This window comes from Trachemys scripta, chromosome 2 (assembly GCF_013100865.1).
Source record: "Trachemys scripta elegans isolate TJP31775 chromosome 2, CAS_Tse_1.0, whole genome shotgun sequence".
In the NCBI taxonomy this organism is placed as follows: domain Eukaryota; kingdom Metazoa; phylum Chordata; order Testudines; family Emydidae; genus Trachemys; species Trachemys scripta.
In genome coordinates, this window is record NC_048299.1 from 124,672,422 (window position 1) to 124,699,168 (window position 26,747).

The 26,747-nt window shown below is 40.2% G+C and overlaps 1 protein-coding gene across 2 annotated transcripts in view; it reads right to left on the minus strand.

Moving 5' to 3' along the window:
• SEMA5A (semaphorin 5A) overlaps positions 1-26,747 on the minus strand; it is a 635,888-nt gene that overhangs the window by 174,427 nt on the left and 434,714 nt on the right. For both annotated transcript variants that reach the window (XM_034761526.1, XM_034761524.1), the window contains exon 11: positions 11,869-12,076. In XM_034761526.1, the coding sequence (XP_034617417.1) occupies positions 11,869-12,076 (208 nt within the window). The remainder of the gene's footprint in view (positions 1-11,868; positions 12,077-26,747) is intronic.

Sequence of the window (26,747 nt, forward strand, 5' to 3'; positions counted from 1 at the left end):
TTCAAAGCACCACTGAACAGTGCACTGACCCATAGGAACCCTCCTACCAACACTACAAGAAGAAGAACTCTGCGTGGACTCCTCCTGACGGTCCAAATGACAGACTGGACCTCTACATAGAGAGCTTCCGCAGATGTACACAGGCTGAAATTGTGGACAAACATCACTTGTCCCATAACCTCAGCCGTACAGAATGCAATGCCATCCACAGCCTCAGAAACAACTCTGACATTATCATCAAAGGGGCTGACAAAGGAGGTGCTGTAGTCATAATGAACAGGTCGGATTATGAACAGGAGGCTGCCAGGCAACTCTCCAAGACCACATTCTACAGGCCACTATCCTCTGATCCCACTGAGGAATACCAAAAGAAACTATACCATCTGCTCAAGAAATTCCCAGCTACAGTACGGCAACAAATCTACATGGACACACCCCCAGAACCCCGACCAGGGGTATTCTATCTGCTACCCAAGATCCATAAACCCGGAAACCCTGGACGCCCCATCATCTCAGGCATTGGCACTCTTACAGCAGGATTATCTGGCTATTTAGACTCTCTCCTCAGACCCTATGCTACCAGCACTCCCAGTTATCTTCGAGACACCACCGACTTCCTGAGGAAACTACAATGCATTGGTGTTCTTCCTGAAAACACCATCCTGGCCACCATGGGTGTAGAAGCACTTTAAACCAATATTCCACATGAGGATGGACTACAAGCTGTCAGGAACAGTATCCCTGATGACACCACAACACGCCTGGTGGCTGAGCTTTGTGACTTTGTCCTCACCCACAACCACTTCAGATTTGGGGACAACTTATACCTTCAAGTCAGTGGCACTGCTATGGGTACCCGCATGGCCCCACAGTATGCCAACATTTTTATGGCTGACTTAGAACAACGCTTCCTCAGCTCTATTCCCCTAATGCCCCTCCTCTACTTGCGCTAGATTGATGACATCATCATCATATGGACCCACGGAAAGGAGGCCCTTGAAGAATTTCACCTGGACTTCAACAATTTCCACCCCACTATCAACCTCAGCCTGGACCAGTCCACACAAGAGATCCACTTCCTGGACACTACAGTGCAAATAAGTGATGGTCACATAAACACCACCCTATACCGGAAACCTACTGACCGCTATACGTACCTACATGCCTCCAGCTTCCATCCAAGACACATCACACAATCCATTGTCTACAGCCAAGCCTTAAGATACAACTGAATTTGCTCCAACCCCTCAGACAGAGACAAACACCTACAAGATCTTTATCAAGCATTCGTAAAACTACAATACCCACCTGGGGAAGTGAGGAAACAGATTGATAGAGCAAGACGGGTACCCAGAAATCACCTACTACAGGACAGGCCCAACAAGGACAATAACAGAACACCACTGGCCATCACATACAGCCCCCAGCTAAAACCTCTCCAGCGCATTATCCACGATCTACAACCTATCCTGGAAAATGATCCCTCACTCTCACAGACCGTGGGAGGCAGGCCAGTTCTCGCTTACAGACAACCCCACAACCTGAAGCAAATACTCACCAGCAACTACACACCACACCACAGAAACACCAACCCAAGAACCAATCCCTGTAGCAAACCTGGTTGCCTACTCTGTCCCCATATCTACTCTGGCGACACCATCAGAGGACCCAACCACATCAGGTACACCATCAAGGGCTCATTCACCAGCACATCCACTAATGTTATATATGCCATCATGTGCCAGCAGTGCCCCTCTGCCATGTACATTGGCCAAACTGGACAGTCCCTCCGCAAAAAACTAAATGGACACAAATCGGACATCAGGAATGGTAACATACATAAGCCAGTAAGTGAACACTTCAATCTCCCTGGTCATTCTAGTACAGATTTAAAAGTCACAATCATTGAACAAAAAAACTTCAGAAACAGACTTGAAAGAGAAACAGCAGAACTAAAATTCATTTGCAAATTTAACACCATTAATCTGGGCTTGAATAGGGACTGGGAGTGGCTGGCTCATTATAGAAGCAGCTTTTCCTCTCCTGGAATTGAGACCTCCTCATCCAATATTGGGAGTGGACTACATCCACCCTGATTGAATTGGCCCTGTCAACACTGGTTCTCCACTTGCGAAGTAACTCCCTACTCTCCATGTGTCAGTATATAATGCCTGCATCTGTAACTTTCAGTCTATGCATCTGAAGAAGTGAGGTTTTTACCCACGAAAGCTTATGCCCAAATAAATCTGTTAGTCTTTAAGGTGCCACCATACTCCTTGTTGTTTTTACAAGATAAATACTTTATACAGAGTGAATGGGGAGCAAACCTTGCGGCTAGAAGTTTATAGAGCTTTCGTCTGATGCTAAAATGAAAGATGCAAGTGATAACACACAATGTGTCATTACTTTCCTCAATGAAACAGAAATACCTGTTCTTAAATTCAGAGGTATTGTGTGTTTCTTTTTCACTTCACATGAATAGCATAATCCTTAAGAGGAAATTTCTTGCATACAAACGGATAAACAGACACAAGAGGTCAGTTAAATTCTCCCTATGGCCGTGTCTGAAGTGTTTTTTTGGGAAAATCTGCCATTGTTGTTGTAACATCATTGCAGCTCCACCAGTGCTAGCAACAATGGGCACTGCTAGTATAGACTATCTGCTAACAGTGTAAACAGGACTATATAATACTGTGGTAAAAATGCCAGCAACCAGATGACACTGACAGACTGGTGGAGCTACATTCGTGCTAAAGAAAAGGTGGGAAGATTTTTCAAAAGAACCTCAATATAGTCCCAGCCTGATTGCATATAATTCCCATTGATTGGGTACGAATGGAGGGGGAGATTTTCAGAAGTGCCTACAAAATTTAGGAGCACAAGTCCTACTGAAAGCCAATGGGAGCCAAATCTCCCCCAAAATTGGTATATCAGAGATCAATGACAGCTGTTCACAAAGGGAGAGGCCAAACTCTATCTTCTGTTGTGAGTATATAACTCCCACTGACACTAATGGGAGAGGCATACACACTGAAAGGCAGAATTTAGTTCTATTGGAGGAAGTAGGGAGAACTGTGGCTGAAATAATGCAAAAATATGAGAAATTTGCCAAAATGACTGAATTACTTTTATTCTTCCTACTGATTGGCCAGTTATATTTTTCATCCTCTGCCCTCCAAATATATGTTAAACTTTACAAAGTCGTCTTTAACTTCACTTTAGCCTCGGGCTCCCTTTCAAGCTTGCTTTTTCCTTTTATTCTTCAGTCACTATTACACCAAATAGGCCAAATATTAAGTTATTTTGTGTGATACTGCTATCAGCTGATTTAACTGGCTAGTACCCACTGAAGATGGAATAATGTTCAAAGGGGCATGGTCAGTTTGAGAACTGGTTCTTTTCAAATGTGTTAAAAGTAGTTTTAGAAATTACACCTGCATCTAAGTCTTCAAACCAATTTTTGTTGTTTTAGAATCACATTTTCCTTTCCCTCTACCTTTTAATGCTTCTTACTCTCATGTCACTGTGTTTCACACACATGCAACCAATGGAGAAACTGACATTGTACAGAGGAAACAATAAAACTAACTAGACATGAAGAGCTGTCAAATGCATATGGTGTAAGCAAACTGGAAGCTAATATAGATTTTCCCCCTCTAACCTCTTTCAGTTAAATTTATCTTGGGTACTACTGCAGGAATATTTCTGTCTGGAAAAAAAATTACCATGTATGATTTTTAAGTTGACAGTGCCCTTTTAAACAGAACAGACTAACTGGCAGAATTGGATAATACATTAGCCCCCTTCAACCTCTGGAAAATTGGGTTACATTTGAATTTTATCAGAGGTGAAAATGAGTTACTTCAACTTAATCCCCAGTGGATATCTGTTCACATATCAAAAGCATTACACAATTTGGCCTAAGTCTGCTACTACCAGGAAACAGGCTCAGGAATAAAAGTGAAATGGTCAGGACCATGGGTCAAAATTGAGATGCACTAGCAAAAATGAGCGAGGAAACATATATAGCACCTGTTCACATTATGCCTGACCCAAATAAGTACCTTCCTTATAGAAACACTAAAAATGACCTATGTCAGCCAACTAATATGAGAACAAACATAAAATATGTTTCAATTAATACGTAAAAACAAATGGCTCATTTGAATTACTAAAAAAGGAAAGGAAAGCGCATGGGGCAGATTCTTCTCTCAGGTACACTGGAGGGAATCTAATAGAACACAGTATATTTCAATGGTTATGCTGCATTTACACTCGAGTAGCCATCATCAGACTCTGGACCTAGGCTTCCAATATCAGCCTTATAAGTGTTCTACTTCTCATACTTACTGTGCTGGCTTCCCTTGCCATTTCTTTTCTTTGAATCCTCAGAGAGACAAAAATCACAAAGGAAGTCCAAGACCAACAGAACTGATCACGAATCAGTTCATTACAAAGCACTACTTCTAGTCTACTGAGGTGACTAAACTATGGCTCTAGCATCTCTGCAAAATGTACTGTAATGCTGGACTTCTAGTGCTTGCTTCAAATTACCATACCTGCTTCCTTGCTTTTCCATTTAATTAGCAAAAGTAAATGATGGCTGGTTGAGTATCCTTTTTGTAAGTTATTCACTAGCTGTGATGCCCAGTACATCTACTGACAACCACCCAAAGTTTAAACACTGATTTGTTATTGATTAGTAAAAATAACAAACAAATCAATTTTAAAGTGGTTTAATTTCCCTGGCTATTTTATAATTAGCTCTGAACAGCCTAACAAAACTGCTCTACTTCAACAATACCTGAGGTCTGTGATGTATTCAGAAAGAAAGGCAGAAATGACCAGTGCTGCAGAGCAAAATGCATAAGGAAGCATTCAATTTTAGCCTTAAAAAAGAATACATTACACATATACAGTCAGAGCTATCGAGTGGGTGTTTCTTGTTTTTATCTTAACATTAAAGACCAAATCCTGTCCCACTGACTTAAGAGACTTTTACAATTTACTTCAATGGGGCTAGGATTCTGCCCTGAATGAATTTACTGTTTGTGGTACATACCAAACATATATCCTTATGGACTGTAGTCCTTCATCCAAAGAGCAGATACAGCAGTGCACATTTCCCCATATTGATCTGTTAATATGCCTCTGCCCTGATCCATAAGGAGCATCTGGGCAGCACAGTGTTTTGTAATGTAACACAAAGTCTTTTGTCTCTGGCAGACTGGTTCAGTTTTGCCCCAACTTGGCAGTAAGGAGTATTTGGTCTCTGACATAAATTGATGATCTCAGTCCTGTTCTTAATGGACAAGTTAACATCGTAATGGTCACATATATGTATGGCTAAGTCAGGAGAAAGAGTTAAATGGTCAAGATAACCAGTGGTGAAAAAGATCTTGTCTTTCAGTCTTCTTGACCATTCCATTTTTGTGTGGAAATGTATCATATTGATTCAATTTTCCTCAGCTTCAGGATGAAATTTCTAGTCACACTGAAAAAGACACAATGCAGGATAGCCAATAGCCAAATGGATAGAGCATTCACTTGGGATATCAAAGACCTGAGTTCAAGCCTATGCTCCAAATCAAGCAGAGCAGGGATGTGAACCTGGGTCTCCCACATAGGAGAATGCCCTAATCACCAGACAGACACTTACTCACCTTGTGAAAAATTTTGAAAGTCCTGGTTTCATTCCGATGCAGAATGAAAACAAAATGCAAACCCTTTAAATTTTTTCACAAAATTGAATTCTTGTTTTTCGGCTAGCCCTTCTTGAGACACTGCTGTTCTGGTTTTCAAAGACCAGCACCCAAAAGCTAATCTATCTAAAGTTAGGGGATACTTTTAAAAGTTCATCTCTACATGTCTTTAGGAGAAAACATCACCCCGGACGTTTGCTCAGGTCACATTTCTAAGTTGAGAAAAGGAGCAAGGCACAGAACTGACCATATCTAAACCATGCAGTATAATCACCTTACTTTTCTTAGTGTTTACTTTTTATTTTACAACTACATATCCATCTCTCCTGCAAACTTAACTTTTAAATATGATATCATGAGGGACAGAATAACTGCCTGCCAAACCTCCCTTGGTTCTCTCCTTGATTCTCATTGGTGAAAATGATCACAAATTCATCTCCATTAGATCCCATGATGATGGGGATTCATTAACTGACTGAATCAATTCATTGTACCTGACTGCTACTACTAACACAATTGCCAAATAAAGTCTGCATCCAAATTATACATGTTAAGCATTAAACCAGAGAACCCACATCAGACACATCCTACAAATGGTTGTGACACTAGGCCAGGAGTGGCCAACCTAAGCCTGCGAAGGAGCCAGAATTTACCAGTGTACATTGCCAAAGAGCCACAGTAATACATCAGCAGCCTCCTATCAGCTCCCACACCCCAAGCACCTCCCGATCAGCTGTTCCCTGGCATGCAGGAAGCTCGGGGGGAGGGGGAGGGAGAAGCGAGGGCACGGCAGGCTCAGGGGAGGGGATGGAGTGGGGGCAGGGCCTGTGGCAGAGCCAGACTTGAGCAGTGAGCACCCCCCAGCACGTTGGAAAGTTGGCGCCTGTAGCTCCAGCCCCGGAGTCTGTGCCTATACAAGGAGCCGCATGTTAACTTCTGAAGAGCCGCATGTGGCTCCGGAGCCACAGGTTAGCCACCCCTGCACTAGGCATTAGGAGAAAATGACTTAGAATGAACTGTATGTTGCTCAGTGAGAACATCAGAACCTGTCAGATGCCACAGGCCTGATAATGAAACAAAACATGCTAGTTTTATAATTTCTTCTTTTCTAGGAACAAACACTGGCACCCAGACAACACACTGGGTGCGTATAATGTGCTTGTCAAATATGTAGATTTTGACTGAAGGTTCTCCTGTATAGCTCTACAAATAAGCAAATAAGGAGAGATCCACAGAGAGAAATATTGATAGCAAGTGTGGACTGGAGGCTTGATGTTTTCTTGTTGAGAGAGCCAGACTACATAAAACTGAAATTTGACAAAGAGAGACAGGACTTAATTACATTTGTTTTAAACAATTCTGTGACATTGGATAAATGAATACTGCAATTAATTTGAACTAGTTCTATTTTGTAAATACAAATTAAATTACTTCAGGAAATGCTTCATTTCCTTATGCAACAACTTTGTCACAGTTTCATTTCAAAGACATAAAGCAGGCTACATGTGATCAGTGGACATGCACATCTTTAGCAGACGCTAACATGAAAGCAGATATACTACAAAACATTCATCATCCTTCAGCAAGCAGTGATTTTAATATTTGTTGCAACAATATTTTCAAGTTAATTTAGAATCACTATTTTGAATGCAAAGCATTTAATTATAAAAATCATAGGCCAACATTTTCAAAAGTGATGAGTGATTTTGGGTGTCACTGGAAACCCTTTGAGCTATTAGGATGTTTCAAGTTGGGCACCCAAAATTAGAGCATCTACAACCACTTTTGAGAATCTTAGCCATAGTTAGAACCAAGACTACCATAATTCTCATCCATTTAGATCTACAGTAGATTTTAGACCATGACATGCTTTGTCAGCTGTATGATCAAAACTATTTTGCTGCAAGCCTTTCGGAAAATATGTTTTCCCAAAAGAAGTCCACCGAAGCTCAAACCTTTTGTAAATAATTTTGATGACAATACAACTGGCATTTTCTGCAAAGCAAGGGAAACTGAGAAGAATTCACTCTACACTTTCTGGGATGCTTAAATTAGCATTGGTGTATGGAATGTAAAACATTTTAAAACTTTGGGAACAAGGTTAAAAAGAGTATTCTTCCAGATTTTTTCCCTCCGTACAGTCTTTTTAACCTCTGATTTCAGATGATTCTCAAAACTTTATTTTAGAAAACACAATTGCCAAACATCAAATTATTAGTGAAAGGATCTAATGGAAAATGGGCTGATCTAAAGATGTTTTAGCTGTATTTCAAGCTCTACAATTTAGGGGCACTTTAAAAAAAATCCCATTTCCTTGTACAACTTAAAGCAAATAAGCTAACTACGTCATAGATCTGAATTTACGAAAACCACATGGCTATTTTATTTTCTTCTTTTTCAAATCACTTTTTGTTTAAAATAATACACTACCATAGTACTCTGAACCAAACATATGTAGTTGAGATCATCTGTTTCACATAACATTTTGCCATGCTAAGGGGAAAAAACATATTTCTGTCCCCAAGAGGCTATTGCAATAAATATCTTCTGAGCAGCCCTTAAAATTCTATCAGTTTATCAGAATTCTTCTTTGTTTACCACAACCATTTGTTTAGAGCAGAATACATACATGTCTATTTCATACACAAACAATCTAGATATATGGAAGAGGTATGATAGAATATTTTGGGCCGAGCAGAAGATAATTGCAGTTTGCCTCTGCCTGATAGTTTGGGCCTGGTAGTAAGGGAGTCTGAGAAGAAGACTGGCAGCTGGGCAGAGGAGCAGAAGAGTACATGACTCAAGCTGCTGGGATCAGGTAGGACAACAAATCATTCGGAAAGGATCTTGAAACTCTGGGACAGGATCCAAAATATAGGTGAATTCAGACCCCTCCCTCCATAGTTTTAGTTCATTCCATTCTCTGTAAAATCAACCTAACACTAATAACATTCTTCCCTTCAATAGAGCAGATCTTCAGCTAGTGTAAATTGTCATAGCTCCACTGAAGTCAATACTGTCCTCAGTATATCTAGCAGCTATCTTACAATGGTATAGTATAACATAGGAAAACAGTGCTCAACATCCAGTCTTCCTACCAGTCTTAGGGCTTGTCTATAGTTGAAAATTTATCAAAATAAGTATTTAGTTATTTTAGTATAAGTCTCTGGACACTCTTCTTCTAGAATAAGAATGTCCTCATGAGATTTTATACCAAGATAACTATTCTGGAATAATTATTGCAGAATCACAATTTTGGTGAATTTCCAAGTGAAGACAAGCCCTTATAAAAATACAAGAATAGTGTCTACTAAAATGTCTTAAAGCACATTACTGATTATATTATATAATGGTAAGTAGTAACTATTCTAAACTGTAATGTTTTGGACATTTACTACAGAACAAGGTAGTTTATTTTATAAGAAAAAAGAATATTGTTGAATACAAGAGTACAATATGAAGCTATGTGCAATGAACAGCTGTAGCAGAGAGAAAATAGGAGAAAAGGGAGAGTAAGGTAATGTGATGGTATTTGAGGTACCAAATCCAAGAATTTTGCTGTAAGTCATGGAGTCCAGTACCGCAGCCAAATTTGTGACATCTGTTTTGGTTTGTGATTTAATCCATACACCTCTGTAAATCTCTGCTCATAGTACAGTAATGATACTGCAATTTTCATGCAAGCAGACTGCTTGGGCACTAAATGATCTAGAAAAAGGGGTAAACAGTGAGGTGGCAAAATTTGCAGATGATACAAAACTACTCAAGATGATTAAGTCCAAAGCAGACTGTGAAGAGGGATCTCACAAAACTGGGTGACTGGGCAACAAAATGGCAGATGAAATTTTACTTTGCATTTATCAATTGCTGTTGATAAATGCGAAGTAATGCACATTGGAAAACATAATCCCATCCATACAATAAAATGATGGGGTCTAAATTAGCTGTTACCAATCAAGAAAGAGATCTTGGAGTCATTGTGGAGAGAACTCTGAAAACATCCACTCAGTGTGCAGCAGCAGTCAATAAAGTGAACAGAATGTTGGGAATCATTAAGAAAGGGATAAATAATAAGACAGAAAATATCATATTGCCTCTATATAAATCCATGGTACACCCATATCTTGAATACTGCATGCAGATGTGGTCGCCCCAACTCAAAAAAAAGATATATTGGAATTGGAAAAGGTTCAGAAAAGGGCAACACGAATTATTAGGGGTATGGAACGACTTCCATATGAAGAGAGATTAATAAGACTGGGACTTTTCAGCTTGGGAAAGAGACTACTAAGGGGGGATATGATAGAGGTCTATAAAATCATGACAGGTGGGGAGAAAGTAAATAAGGAAGCGTTATTTACTCTGTCTCATAACACAAAAACTAGGGATCACCAAATGAAATTAATAGGCAGCAGATTTAAAATAAACAAAAGGAAATATTTCTTCACCCAATGTACAGTCAACCTGTGGAACTTGTTGTCAGCAGATGTTGTGAAGGCCAAGACTATAACAGGGTTCAAAAAAGAACTAGATAAATTCATGGAGGATAGGTCCATCAATGGCTATAAGCCAGAATGGGCAGGGATGGTGTCCCTAGCCTCTGTTTGCCAGAAGCTGGGAATCGGTGACAGGAGATGGATCACTTGATGATTACCTTTTCTGTTCATTCCCTCTGAGGCATCTGGCATTGGCCACTGTTGGACAGGATACTGGGCTAGATGGACCTTTGGTGTGACACAGTATGGCCATTCTTATGTTCTAATGCTTAAACATAACAGTTAAAGAAGATGTGGGTGGGTGTGATGGAGAATAAAAGCAGGGGATACACATGGCCTCTGACACAAGTCAGGGTACCAGTCACTCCATAACACTTCTCTCTCTGTCTGAAATAAACAGGGATCTTGAAGAATATATTTTCAAATCTCTTTAACAGAGGGAGAATGCTGTGATGATGGTTCAGCAGTCTAGTGAACAGAAGAAACATGAGGATATATTGATGGACATTTTCCTTTTCCAGATGTGTGGATCCTTCATTCAAGCAACAGCAGAATACAAAATAAAAACAACTACAATAACAATAATATTCTAGCTTCAACTGGCTAAATCAAGAAGTTGTTTCTCCATCCTCAGCTGATGTAAATCAGCATAGCACTATTGAAGTAAATGGCTCTATGTTGTCTTACATCAGCTGAAGATCTGACCCACTGCATCCAGCTATGGTCTAGTTCCCATGCCAAAGCATTTCTGTCAACAGCACGTGTGCCAGAAGAGAGAAGCACCATGGGGTGAAACATGGAAAGAGTTGCACATTGAAAAATGAATCTCTTTGTTATAAGATTCTATCTGAATTTAGGTGACAATTTTTAAGTATTTAATTTCCTTTTTTTGTAACAAGAGTAGTAGTCAGCTATTCAGTCACTGCCACAGTTGTAGTTAACATTATTACGTTTTTCCAACACAGCAAAGTACCTAAACAACAATTTCCCCAGCTAGGTTTTCCTTAACTCATTGTTGTTCTGAAACTTTATTTCTGAATCCCCAGAGACATTCAATTTGATGCATTACAGTGGAGTTTAAAAGGAAGAAAAAGACCTACCATTATCTTAAAGTTGTCCCTGAATGTTATGAATTAAAAACACAAAATCAAATGCTAACCAAACCACCATGTGACCGTGAAGCATATTTACTAAACTACATTTTGGCAACATAATTTTATAATATATTTTAGGGGGGAAAGGGGAGACGTCACTCCTTTTCAGACAGTGAAGAAACATAAGTGATGAATTACTGTATTCAGATACATTTGGCTTCCATCCCAGGGTGGCTACCTCTGCTAGATCTTCAAATATCATTTTCTATGCCACATGATATTGGAGACTTATTTGTAATATAAGTAATTTCTTATTGATTAATTCATACAGTTCAAATCACATACCTTAACATTAAAACATCACTATCTCTTGGGAGTTTCTTCTAATCATAACAAATAAATTAATATCAAAAAGTACCCCAACAGTACTCTTTTAAGCAATGTAAACAAGAGGTTTAGATCACTAGTTATAAACATATGTTAATTTTGATTCCTACAAATCTCCCTTTTCCTTCCATGAAACCCTTTCATTATGTGCTTCTCTTCAAACAGATAAAGCCAGCTGATCTTTTGTACCTGTGTGTTTTGTAAAACAGGCACCTCTTCAGGGGAATCTTTACTACATGTTCCTGAAGCCCCACAAACAGAACACTCTGGCTATGCAGAATCTGCAGGCTCCTGATAGGTTCTTTCTGCCTCCGTGGAAAGAGCTCAATTTCTTCAAGTAAGCAGCTGCTTGAAGTCTGATTCATTGGAGCGAGTACTTTCTTAATAGTGCCATAGTCTGTAAAGGCAAAGGGGAAAATTACAAACTGGAAATCATATAGGGAACACTACCTACTCAATGCCACTCAGCAGTCACAGAAACTATTCTTCTCACACATTGGGAGGTTTTGTAAGAGGCCATTTAATTTGGAGGATTCAGCTGGTTTTTCTATTAGTGTAAAGTTTAACTGCACACTATACAAGTGAAAGGAAACTGAACAGCTATAAATATTTTATAAAACAAACAATGGCAAAGCAGTTTAGGAGCATCAGACAAACACCTTAAAACAGTGCATACTGGAAGATCCACATTCAAAGCTCAGCTATTATGGGCACACATCTGCAGAATCCATTTATAGCAAGAACTATGACCAGAGAGTGTATAGACAGTCCCATCATTTCTAATTTACAAGACTACAGTATACCTATTTTTAAAGGACTCAACAAAAATTAAGAAAGTACACTGTTGCCTCACTTGATCTGCTTTTGTAAATGAATGAATTTACCTACAGACTACGAACAAATAGAATAGCTATTATTAATCTCTTTAAGGAAGTGCACAAAGTATGAAGAGCTGTATATTTGTTTATTTGGTAAGGGTGTATGACACTACAAAATACAAGTGCTTCATACAGATTGTCTAATCATTTTGATCCTTTTTAGAAAAAGTAATCACCTTTCCTCTGACTGAGAAATACAGTGATTCACTCTGCATGCTACCTTCCGATTGGTCACTTCTGAGCAAAAACTGTTAATCACGCCAACTCGATGCCAGACCATTTATGAGATTTCTGAATATAATTAAGTATTCTCAACATTTAAAAATATTTAATATGAAAAAAAAGGACCAAATTCTCATCTGGTGTAAACACCAGACAAGGGTCTGGCCGAAAGAGCGTACTACACCACTACCTCGATATAACGTGACTCGATATAACACGAATTCGGATATAATGCGGTAAAGCTCCGGGGGAGCGGGGCTGCGCACTCCGGTGGATCAAAGCAAGTTCAATATAACGCAGTTTCACCTATAACATGGTAAGATTTTTTGGCTCCCAAAGACAGCGTTATATCGAGGTAGAGGTGTATGTGATTCTCTGTGTGCTGCAAATGGTGAACATTAAGGGTTCAGTCATGCAAACCCTTACTTACACAAATAATCTTTATCCATACAAGTTGCCCTTTTCAGGCAAATAGGGCAACCTATGTGAATGAGGAATGCTCATGGGAGTAAAAGCTTGTGTAACCTTTGAGTGGGCTAGAGTTCACTTCATTTCCCGTCTCCAGTGCCTTAAAAAAAAAACAAACAAACAAACAAACAAAAAAACCTCCCATAGAAAGTAGCTGGAGCCCCTGAGTTCAGTTTCTAAGGATTTTCAGCAAGGATTGCACAGGGTCAACCTCCCCACAGTCAAGTCCCAAAAGGAACTAAATAAATTAATTTAATGAAATAACTTTATAAAATCTTATGATAAAGAAACAAATAATAATCTAATTGTTACAGCATGACATGGCTATTTTATAATCCACAGACATTACCTTCACAGTTATACAAATAAAGAAAAATTAAAATCTTAACAGTTCAATCCCCACAGAAATACAGTGATAAGAAACTGAAAGTCCCCAAAAACTTAGTTCACATAAGTCTTCGTTAGAGGCTTTGATCACCAAATCTATACAGTCTGCGGAGTCTAAAACAACATCTTCCCTCCAATTCAGAGGTGGGCAAACTACAACCCGTGGGCCACATCCGGCCCGCGGGACCGTCCTGTCCAGTGCCTGAGCTCCTGGCCCAGGAGGCTAGCCCCCGGCCACTCCCCTGCTGTCCCTCCTCCCCCGCAGCCTCAGCTGGCTCGCTCCGACAGTGCAATGCTCCGGGCAGCAGGACTGTGAGCTCCTGGGGCAGTACAGCTGCAGAGCCAGGCCTGACCCGGTGCTCTGAGCTGCGTGGTGGTGGCTACAGTGGCAGCATAACCCGGCACTAGCCGGCGGCGCGGCTGTAGCGCTGCCAGGCACCAGTGCTCCAGGCAGCGCGGTAAGGGGGCACAGAGTAGGGGGGGTTGGATAGAGGGCAGAGGAGTTCAGGGTGGTGGTCAGGGGCAGGGGTGTGGATAGGGGTCGGGGAGGGACGGGGGGGTGGAATGGGGGCAGGGGTCCCAGGGGGCAGTCAGGAATGAGAGGAGGGGTTGGATGGGGCAGGGGTCCCAGGGGGGCAGATAGGAGGTGGGGGACGGTAGGGCTACCACACGTCCAGATTTCCCCGGACATGTCCGGCTTTTCGCTCTTTAAATAGCCATCTGGCGGGGAGGGGGAGATTTCTAAAAATATCCAGCATTTCTCCCCGGTTGGCTATTTATCGACCGAAAAGCGGCTGACAGGGTGGCCGAGTGCCGCTCGCATTGGGGCCTCGGCAGCCAAAGCCCCTTCCCGGCTCCCCCCCCTCCTCCACAGCCTCAGCACGCCGCTCGGCAGCGCTCGGGCGGGGCAGGGCGCTCCTTGGGGCACAGAGCCAGACACCTGCTCTAAGCCGAGCGGCACGGTAAGGGGGTCGGGGAGTTGGAGAAGGGGGACTGTCAGGGAACAGGGACCGCGGGGAGTTGGATGGGTTGGGAGTTCGGGGGGGCTGTCAGGGGGGCAGGGGTGTGAAGAGGTGTTGGGACAGTCAGGGACAGGGAGCGGGGGGGTTAGATGGGTCGGAGGTTCTGGGGGGGTGTCAGGGGGTGGGAAGTGGGAGGGAGTCGCTAGGGGGCAGGGCTACCCCCCAATGGAGTGTCCACTTTTTTGAAAGTTCAGATATGGTAACCCTAGGGACGGGCCACAACCCCCTCCCCTAACCGGCCCTCCATACAATTTACAAAACCCAGTGCGGCCCTCAGGCCAAAAAGTTTGCCTGCCCCTGCTCCATTTGCTTGTAGGAATCTTCAGATGGAATCCATGCAGACTCTTCCTCTGCTAAAATCACTGCTAGCCAGTCGGCTAACTGATCAACCAACCACTCCGTTAAGTGTATAGATTTAAAGACAACCCTGTTACAAGAAAATACAAAACTGACAATAGCAAAACAGAAATGACTCTTTCCCCATTACTGCATTTAAAGAAAAGTTGGTGAATCAGACTATTGAGACAATTTAACTAGAACAGTTTGGCTAAAATCAGAACAACATTCAAAGCATACAATTAAAATAGAAGTTATTTTTCCCTCCCAGTTTCCCCTTGTTATAATCAGCATTGCTCAGGCTTCCCTGTTAGAGGCTTAACAATATCATTAACCTGCTGCAAAACGCTTCACAGTTAGGGACAACAGCCTGCTTTCTTCGCCTGGGCTCAGCTTCCCAACTCACCCAGGGCACCTGGCCTGCGGCAAAGCAGCTGCCCTGCCTGCTTGCCCTCGTGGAGTCTGACCCTAGCAACAGGGAACCTACTGGAGCATACCCAAAACTACCACACCCAATTCCAGAAGCATCTGGATGTGGAGTGCTTAATCTGCCTAGCAACAGTGACCCAGACACAGCTCACTCCTACCTCCCCACAATGGGTCTCTTAAAGAAATATTTCCCTATTAGGCACATGGGTTACACTTGCATGGTCAGAGTCATGACCTCTGAATACGTCTTGCTTAGGCCTTCAGATTACACTTGGATTTCACAGAAAATAAAATTATTTAACACCATTCTCTGTATCTCTCTCCTTTCTTGGAATAAACATATTTGGAAGGATTTACTGTAGAAAAGAATATTTGTTTAAAACTACCTTCTGAACTACAATTTTTATTTTTATTATAATTTTACCCCCTCCCCTCCCAAATATAACCAGTCAAATTGCAATTGACTGTCCCTTTCGCTCAATCCACCTAAAGTATAATTACATTTAAAATTACTTAAACCCTTAGCAGACTGTGATTCTGCATTACAGGTGAGTGTGAAGTAGCACAGTAGGCAGAAGGCATGACAGTAAAAGACTGTTCCGAGTACTGGTGACTGGATCCAGAATCTTAACTGCAGTTGCATCAAGTTTCAAGGTCAGTGCATGCTGTTTGAATACCGCAAAAAAAAAAAAGTCATTAGCTGAGTTGCTTTGTGGATAAGCTTGAAATTATACTGTGGTCCATCATCCCTGCTGGAAATGGGATGTGAAGCTAGGGTTACCATATTTAAAAAATAAAAAAAGAGGACATTCCACGGGCCCTGGCCCCGCCCCTTTCCCACCCCTGGCCCCGCCCCAACTCCACCTATTCCCCGCCCCTTCCCCAAAGTCCCCGCCCTAACTCCCCTCCTCACTCCCAGCCATGCGAAAAGGGCTGCCCGAGCGCTATCGGCTTCACGGTTTGCCGGGCAGCCCACAGACCCTGCGCCCCCGGCTGGTGCTTCCCCAGCGCAGCTGGAGCCCGGGAGGAGAAGCGCCCAGCTGGGGGCGCAGGGTATGGAGGCTGCCCGGCAAACCGTGAAGCTGGTAGCGCTTGGGTTTCGGGCAGCCCCCATGCCTCCGAACCCTGCGCCCCCGGCCGGGCACTTCCCCTCCTGGGCTCCGTCTGCTGTGTTCCTCCCCTGACTCTTCGGCTCTGTTTAAGAGCCAAGCTGCCCGAGCGCTACCGGCTTCGGGCAGTCCCCTTGCCTCCGGACCCTGCGCTGCCGGAGCAGAGCAGCTGGAGCCCGGGAGGGGAAGTGCCTGGCCAGCGGCTCGGGGTCTGAAGGCAAGGGGACTGCCCGAAGCCGGAGCGCTCGGGCAGCTTGGCTCTTAAACAGAGCCGAAGAGTCAAGCGGAGCCGAGCAGCTAGAGCCCGGGAGGGGAAGTGCCCGGCCGGTATTTTTCCCGGACATGTTCGGCTTTTTGGCAATTCCCCCCGGACGGGGATTTGATTACCAAAAAGCCAGACATGTCCGGGAAAAAACGGACGTATGGTAACCCTATGTGAAGCCAACATCAGAAGAATAAACTGGGAGGAAGAAAAGAATTGGGGGGATATTTATACCTACTATGAAAACTGCATTTCTTCAACTAAGCAAATAGCAGATTGTCTACACGGATGTGTTTTGGTATAATATATATAATTAACTTGTACACACATACATAATGTACTTCTCTGTCGCTACCCACACACCAACCCAAACATTAAAGTAGATTCTAGATTAGACAAAGTAAGAGTGCTTTGGATGTGAAGTGCCGTTTGGACAGCAGAAGAAAAAGGAACGTTTTGTTTGTTTAGGATTTTGTTTCTTTTTTCTGTACGAAAAGAGCAGTAGAATGTTATGGTAACAACAGAGTAAGAATGATAAGGTTGGACTGTGTCATAAATAAAGATTATTGAGCTACTTTCTAGATACCATTATTAATTTCAGTGTGTGATATGAATTACATGAAACTTAAAGAGAAAACAAAAGCTACTGCATGTGTCTATATACATCAAGGATATCAAACTCATTTGGTGAAAAGGCCAGAATTCCATTATTAATTATGCTCCATGGCCTGGGCTATAAATTTAGGACTGCATATTACTCCAATCCATGGAAAATATGCTCACCTTTAGACCACTGTTACTAGTGCCTCCCTCACCCCATTCTGCTTTCTCTGTTTTTTGCCCCTTTTTCTTATCTTTGTGTATATTCTTTGTTCTTCCCTCTGCCTTTCTTTTCCTGCAGTATCTTCCAATTCCCATATCTCCATGGTCTTCACTCCCAACCCTTCCCCATTATATCTGTTAAAATGATCAGCTATTATACAGTTACTGTTGACACTGAAATGGGATCATGAACGAGATTAAAAAAGGACAGAGGACTTCCCACATCTCACAGACATTTTTTTCAGGGATTCTGCAGATGCAGGTAGACAATACTGCATCGGTTTATGTTTGATTTACATCCGGAAAGTTTTCTTCACATTCATGTGGGCTACAAACTTACTTTTCTTTTAGATGATATCTTAGAAATTTGAACTTGTTCTGTGGGTCACACATAGCCAACAGACTCTCTCTCTCTCTCTCTCTATGACACCACTGATCTATACACATGTAGACGTGTATATATCTGTGCAAACTCATAGACTCAATTAATCTCCTTTAGGTTAGTGTAATCCAGAAATAACTCCACTAAAATTATTGGTCAGTATGTAAACTGGCAATTAAAGTCATCTAAACAAACTTAACTCTGCCCCTGTATAATCAGCTGCAGAATAACCACAAACCAAGAGCTAGTCCTATCCTCAAAAAATACATATCACTGTATGAGCTACTCTGAAAGTTAATGAGACCTACCTGAAATATCTCACTGCCGTTGATGGGATGATTGCCTAATACCGATGCATTTAAAACTTTAGTGCACCTGACTTCACATTCTCACCATAAACTACACCTGATTATATATGGTTGACAAGAAAATGGTAAACCTTTACTTCTCTTTACCAAAAGTGATCATATACAAGACACATATTTGGTGGGTCTTCCCAAAAATATATACTTTTGTATGTACAAATACTTAGCAGGTTACTTAGCTATGAACCTCATAAAAGCTATACCAAAATGTAGATACTTTACATGCCAGGGTTGTATGATGGTCGGAGATCAAGTATTATGGAAACTTACTTTCAAAGCCAAAGCCAGTGACTGTATGCCCATGTTCTGTGGTTCTACAAGCCTCCTATACAATTTAGGATATTTGACATCTACCATGGGTTGCATATTCCTTAACAATATTATAAAAGCTTCCTTCCTCAGTCTTTTCTCAAAAGGTTTTATCTTACACACAATGTGCATGAGATAGAAGAGGATGTTGTTTGGGTAACCTTAACTGTGCACTTTATTAATTTTTGCATGCATTCATCCCCATTTGAGCACAATTATCTAAGTTGCCAGTGCAAATGTAAGAACAAGCATTTATCAACTCCAATTAGGGCCCAAATTTTGAAAAACTGCCCCTAAAGTTATTGAAAATATGTATCAGAGGGGTAGCCTTGTTAGTCTGGATCTGTAAAAAGCAACAGAGAGTCCTGTGGTACCTTTAAGACTAACAGATGTATTGGAACATAAGCTTTCGTGGGTGAATGCCCACTTCGTCAGATGCATGAAAATATGTAATTACATTGAAATGTGCCACTGAAAAAGTGAATGCCTTATCAAACAGTATTTCTTTGAAATGTACATATGCGACAGTACGTTTTTTGTTTAAAAAGTGTTGTAGGGGGTCATAGTTGTGTGACTTTGGGATTTTAAAGTGACTCACACAGCTAAAATCCTGCATGACAACTGGAAAATTTACTCTTGACCAAAAACTGCTTTATGTGATTTGAGTGATAATTAACAGTCCTGTAGGCAGATTTTTAGTGTAACACAGAATTATTGTTATCATTATTTATTACATAATTTGGTTACAGAATGTAAGTTAGAAAGTATAGAAGTAATCATTGAGACAATAAACGACATTATATATAAAGGAAATATATCCACAAAGAAAAATTATTTTGAAGTGCCCCAAAGTAAAGACAGTTCTGCTCTCAAGAGCCTACAATAAAAAAGGCTTTGCAAACCCCATGGTACCAAGAGCTCACACTGCTTGCCATCAGGGCAAAAGTTGTGTAAATAGGGTCTCAGTCTGCTCCCTCTGTTTAAAGTTAGAAGCCTGCTAATGTATCCTGCAGAGACAGGGCCTAACAAAACAAACAGTTCCTGGTGCAGATGCAGAGCAGCACTGTGCATTTAACCCAAATAAGACAAATAGAAACTCAAAATGTATAAGTTATAGAATGGGGAAGACAGATATCAGGTATTTGGACAGGATCAACCATGCATCCTTGTCCATTCTAAAATTAAAAGAAAAGCAATGGGTGGGCGTGGGGGCAGGGGAGAAGAACAAAACTAGAATATTGCTCAAAGTTCTCTGGGGAAAGAAACATTTTGGGTCACTCTGTCACAATTCCTCACATAAATATTTACTTCAGAACCATAGTGACTCTTCCTATGCCAGGAAATAGCCATAACTTTCCTTTCCATGGATACAATAAAAATTCTAGCATCATCACAAATATTGACAGCACTCCCACAGTTATTTCAGAATATGGATGAATAGCAAGTTCACATTCTGGGATTATGCAAGACAAGCAGGAATGGATCCAGACAACTGACAGTTTTGTTTTCCGGTGAGAATGACTGGATATGTGGGGGAGGAGAAAAAGATAACCATATTGGCAAGATAGAACCAACTCACTGAAGTGCTATGTAAGTAGTACAACAATGTTTGCATAAAGAGACTTGCTAATTTAGCAATTGTATAGTGGATATCTAATGTACTGTGAATGAGGATGATGAAAAATCAAAGAAGGCTTCTGGCTGAAACAGCATATGGTGGGTTCAGTAAGTCTATAATGACACTAGACATTTTGTTAATAATTGAACGGAAAACTTGAGACAAGGTTGTGGAGAGCAAATTTGGAGACAACCTAGTCTACAGTGAACAAAAAATGAATGATGAAGTAAGAAAAGGAAGCAAAGTTTGAGATGAAAATGGTCTGATGGAGTCAAAACACATCACAAGCAATAGAAAATGCCACACAAATTAAAATGTGATGGCTTGTAGAGGAAGAAATATTTAAATGACTACCAAGCATGGGCTGAAACTTGTAAAAGACAACAAGAAATAAGCCTGCAAGCAAACTAACAGAACTCCTACTTCCTGAAAGATTTCAGCCAGGAACAGGGGCACACAATGAAGCATTTACAAATTCTTGAAGAGAAAAAGAAGGCAAACATTTATATTTCAGCTCATGTTTGTGAAAGCTTACTGAATCCTTGGGAAAAAAATAGTTTTTCACAAGCCATAAAAAAGCAGTTGTAAGGCTATATTTCTTCATTTATTTATTTAAAGAAGAGGAAAAAAACTCTACCTATCTGTTTGGGGGAAAACGCTTAAAATCTCAGATGAGTTTTGAGTTCTGCCACATTTTATCAAACAAACAGTCATTTCATTTAATATCCATTTTTTAAAATGCCATTTTGCCCAGGATCCTAGAGAGTGGCCTCATTTTGTGAAATCAACATATTTTATTCAAACTGGTAAATAAGTAAGTCAACTTTTTCCAAATACATGTGTCTAACGGTAGATTTCTAAGTACATAATCAGGCATCTAAATAAGTGGCCTAATTTTCTAAAGTGCCGAGGACCTAGGAGCTCCTGTTCACGTCATACTTCTGGTATTATATTTTAGTAACATTTGAGTGAAAAACATAGTTGCAGTTAAAACTATGTGAAGGGTCAGCAGCAGACATTTGGGGACTGATTTCCAAATGTGTCCTTAGGCTACTCGCCACTTGCAGTCTGCATGTGTGGGTTTACAATTGTGCATATACTTTTTGCACATTGACCCCTGCTTGTGCAGATGATAGCTTCCTCTACATCAGCAAAACCCACTAAGCTTTTTTTTTCCCACGGGTATAATCTGAATGCTTCCAAAATGCAATATTTCCTAACAAATTATTTTATCTTGCAGTTCATTATAATCTAGTTTTCATAGTGCACTAGTAGCAATATTCCAGATGTACTTATAAAAGGTGTAAAATGACAAAGGAAAGATTGATTCAACATGAAAAATGCTCCCTCGAAAGGAAAAACTGCATGAATGTCAAATTTGCTTAAAAGCATCTATACTTTTTCCAAAGAAATTCAGTGTTTACATGTGTCAGAAGTAATATTTATATTAATTTTACAATATAACCATATTACAATTAAAGCAAAATATGATAGTATTATGGTCTTCAAGGTTTTAAGGTAGAGTGTTTCCTTTTATATATCTGGTGACATGTACAGATCTTGTCAAATTAACATTATGTTCCTGAGCAAGAATATAAACAAAGATGTCTTCCCTCACTGCAGGGATTGATAGGAAATCCAGCAATTGGGGAGAACATGACTTTGGTTAGCAGGAGAAAATTATTCTGTTAGGAGAGAATATTAGGAATAAATTACCTATGGCGGTTGTGGAATCTCCATAATTGGAGATTTTTAAGAGCATGTTAAACAAACACCTCTCAGGGATGGTCTAGATAATAGTCCTGCCATGAGTGCAGGGGACTGGACTAGAAAACCTCTCAAGATCCCTTCCAGTTCTACAATTCTATGATTCTATTATTAGACTTTGGGAGGCTCACATATGTTTGTAAAGACCTTTGGTCAACTTCTGGCCCCACTGAAATCAATGGCAAAACTCCCATTATGTTCACATGGGCCACGATTATATTCCTGGAGTTTAAACATACCCTATAAAGAGAAAAAGATCAGTTGTAAGAAGGCCCAGCACTCATTTATCAAATTTTGGATTTATGATTGGAATATTGCTTTAAGAAAAATATTTGCTTTTGAATTTGATCTAGCCCTCTGAACAAATTATGAAAAAAACAGTGTTGTGGTAGTACTTAAGATCCCTTGTCATGGACCAGAACCTCGCTGCAGCAGACACTGTAAAAACCCAGAACAAGATGGTCTCTCCCCCAAAGATCTTATAATCTTCTGCACTTGGCCTTCTCTAATCTGATATGTTAAAAAACCCACAAAACATAGGGCAGTTAGTAAACTGTCCTGTCTAGGTGCATAAGGGGAGTGTGGATAAGAACCCTTCTTGTAAGGGGTAAGCATAAGGAGACTCAGACTCCACAAAGTCTTGACCTTTGCACGCACAGTGTATAAAACTAAGGGGAATATTAGCAATATCAGTGGTACAACATATTTAAAAAAGGAGAGTGGAAAAAAGATCATGGCCATGCTCTCCTGCATCAGCTGACAGACTGAAATCAGCATAAAAGGTGTGAGAAAAGAGAGCATATCTCACTGTATACCCCCAAATGTAGGTGCATGAGCCATATCTAAGTGCGCTCCCTCATCCTGCTCAATGGTCTGTGTGATCCATAGGCAGAATGGATTGAGGAATAGCTACTGTGGCAATGGTCCTCGAATAACCTCTCGATTCCCCCAGTTTGGCTGTGACTTTCAGAGAATGAGAGCCCATTCACTGCAGCATTTGAAAGAATGTACGTGTTGAATGTAAGACATCATTTTAAAGTTTCTTTTTTAAAACGAAAATGTTTACCTTTTCAAATTAAAAAAAAAAAGTTTAAAAGTAACTTAAGCCACACCTGGAGTGTGAATAATTAAAGTCAGCATTCTCTTCTATTTTACCACTTTTTTCTTCTGCTTTGGGAACTTAGTTTGAAGTGTTGGCTGTAGTCGGAAATATAGGTGTGTAAAAAATGGTTCTGTCATATTCAACATATCCCATGTGAGTTATACATGCTTACTTCACTTACAAGAGTAGTTTTTACTACAGTATGAACTGAACAGCCCATGAAACAGTGAGCCTCAGGCCTTAGCTAGACTTTCTGAATTCTACTTACAGTAACTTTATAAGCAACAGTGATGTTGGGGACAGATATGATAGAATTTGATTTTAAAATTCCAGTTTAAATTTTCAAAGTTGGAATTTCAAAAATTAATCTTTTTAATTCTAAACTGACCATGTTTTATATTTTCATTGAAAGACAATATGAAACCCAAAATTGTTTGTACTATTGGTGTAGCTGTGTTGGTCCCAGGGTCTGAGAGAGACCGGATAGGTGAGTAATCTTTTATTGAACCAACTTCTGTCGGTGGAAGGGACAAGCTTTCAAGCTTCACAGAGCTCTTCTTTATTTCTGGAGAAAGTAACCAGAATGCCTGAGCTGAATATGGGGGAGAGGGAAGGCAAGTTCTTAAGCATAAAGATTTCCCACATGCTGTGGGAGACCACTTTAAATGACATGGACAATTAAAGGTTGGCAGGCAGTGGGGTGTGTTACAAATTATTGTATGAACCATAAAACCAGTGTCCCTGTTAACTCCATAGTTTAGTGTCTAGCAAAGTTATGAATTTCAGTTCCTAGACTCAACTTTTGAAGGTGTTGTTCAGGTTTCCTATGAGGACAAGGACTGAGAGGTCAAATATTGAGTGAGCACTTTGTGAAAAGTATTCGCTTACACGTGATAAGATGTTTTTGTCTTTCATCATTTTTCTGTGTGAGTTCATTCAAGAGAGTAGTGAGCACCTGGTTTTACCCACATACTTCTTGTTGGGGCATTTGATGCCCTGGATGAGGTATACCACATTTTATGATAAGTGTGCTGTGGGGGTATTCTCATTGTAGCAGTGGAGATCAATTCTTTGAGATGGTGTGTCCTGGTTTGTGGGGAGCTTGCTTCTGATGATCATAGAATCATAGAACTGGAAGGACCCTCAAGAGGTCTTCTAATCCAGTCACACCTTATATGTAGCTCACACACTCTAGTTACTTTCTCCAGACCTGAGGAAGAGCTCTGTGAAACTCAAAACTTGTCTCTTCCACCAACAGGAGTTGCCTTGCTACTACAACTCATTACCATGATAAAGACAGAAACAAGATCAACCAATGGCAAAATTAACAATAGTACAGACATAAACCAAATACATTGTTATTAAGGCAAACAACCATAAAATAAAGGTCCCTGCCAAATGGAGGATCATTTGGAGGACCAAATGGAGGAAAAACAGCAGGTAAAAGACTTTTGCTGTGATTTTCTTAAAAGAGTTGCAAGCTGTAGATCCTACTTTACTAATATAAAAGACTAACTTTTAAACACTAGATAGTCTAAATAAAATGGCTTTGCTAAAAGAAATTCTTTGTAAAATCAAGGGAAATAGCTATAAAAACTTAAGATCTTGCTTTTTCAAGATTCTAACATTAGTTTTCTAACAGTTTTCTGTAACACACTGCAGAAGAATATCTTCTGTCAAAGAAAAATTACAAGTAGTTTGTCATAGTTGTTTAATAAGATTTTGAAAAATATCAATGTAATCCAGAGTGACGGAGTTGGTGCTCTCAACACGAATACAGATACTGCCAAAAATCTCTTGGTTTAAAAATAAAGAGTAAGCATCTTCTCTAGTATACAGAAAGCACTTGCAAGCACCAACAAGTCATCTTTACCTAATTGTCATTAGTGAGTGAGTCACTGGTACATTCTAGCTGCTTTGCATTGTTTTAGCAATTATAAGCTGTCATAAACTTATACAACCCACCAGTTAAATTGTGTTTATGGCTGCTATGTGTCACTGAAGCATCATAAAAAGCCAGAGCATAGCAAAGAACAGGGCTCAATATGTTTGATATAGATGGGACACGCAGGTGATAAACTTTATTTGCATCGAACCTGAGTAAGTGGGATTTTGAGGGTCTTGAAAATTTGAGTTGTTCACATGAGCCTTTAGGCTGGAATGTTAGATGTCTGGCAAGAACTGCTTTTGGCCACAAACGGAAATAGGCTATTTCTACTTCAGAAACAAAAATATTAGTGATATTTCAAGCACCTGGGTTTAAATCCAACTCTGCTCTCACCTTCAGAGGGATTTGGATGTGAGAGGCTGGTTTATGAATCTCTAATATTTGTAGAGAGGACTGGAACCCAAGTTTCCAAAGCTTAAAGACTTTTGGGAAAAGTCCAGGCAAAAATAAAGTCACCCCCACTGTAAGAGAGAGAAATGTTACCAGACAGAAAAAGAGTAAAGATGACTCACTTCTCCAGTTATTCCATCAGGTGAACTATGAGTGTCTTCTGCTCACCACTAACTCATCTACTCTCACAATGCTGCATTTCATAGCATCTTTATATTTACAGAATGTTTTCTGGCAATTGAAAAAACAAAGTACAGTCTGTTCTTGGTTTTGATAATAGTGGCTATGATTTTTTGTAACAGTTTAGTAGAGGCCTGAGATAAGTTATGTCTACATAGTTTTATAGGGCCCTGCTAAGTGTACAATGGTCTATACACCAAAGAGTATTTAGTTTCAACATTATCAACATTACCAGAAACATGTAAAAATTAGCTGTTTCTTTTGCAGAGAATGTTGAAAGAAGCCCATAAGGAATGAAGAAATTTTGTTTTTAAATATTATTTACTTGGTTCAAAAACGTCAGTATTTCTGTGATCCATTTTTTTTTAAACACCCTCTGGATTATAGTAAAAGTAGTTTTGAAAGATAAACCCTAAAAAGCCAGGATACTATTGTAAAATATTAGTTATCTTTATTATTTTTGGCTCCAGCCCTTTTTTACTGTCTCCTTGCCTTTTATATTTCAAGTAAATGTTAGTGCTCTACTTGAGTGAATGCAGTACTGAAAATTAAACTTCTGAAAGAAATGTGCTACATTGTTGATAATGGTTATCAACAAGAAGGCATGATGGTCCATTATAGGCACCTGGGCTTCTAAATTGGTGAGATAATTGAATTCATTTGCAAACTGTTCAGAATCTGAAAGGGCACACTTTTAGTGATAATCCATTTGAATATCCTCTGCAGTGATTACAGAGAGTAGAATTTTAACGCCCTTTCAGCAATCCCAAGAGAAATGAAGTCGTATCTTCTATAACTGGATGAGTATTTAACAATTGTATGTCATATCTTCTGCTTGGAAGTACTTCCCCAGTGGGATAATTATGCTTATTTTTCCCCCTACACTTCATCCTGCAGTGCTTCTTTTCATTATTGCTTTTAATAAGCGCATCAGTTTAGTGGGTAGCTATCCTCAATCAGAAGCACGGGTTGTTATGAGTACAAGAATAAGTGAATGAATGAAGTCAACAGAATTGATCTAGGCACTTTTAGCTGAGCAATGAAATACTATAGAGACAAGAGAGTCTAGATC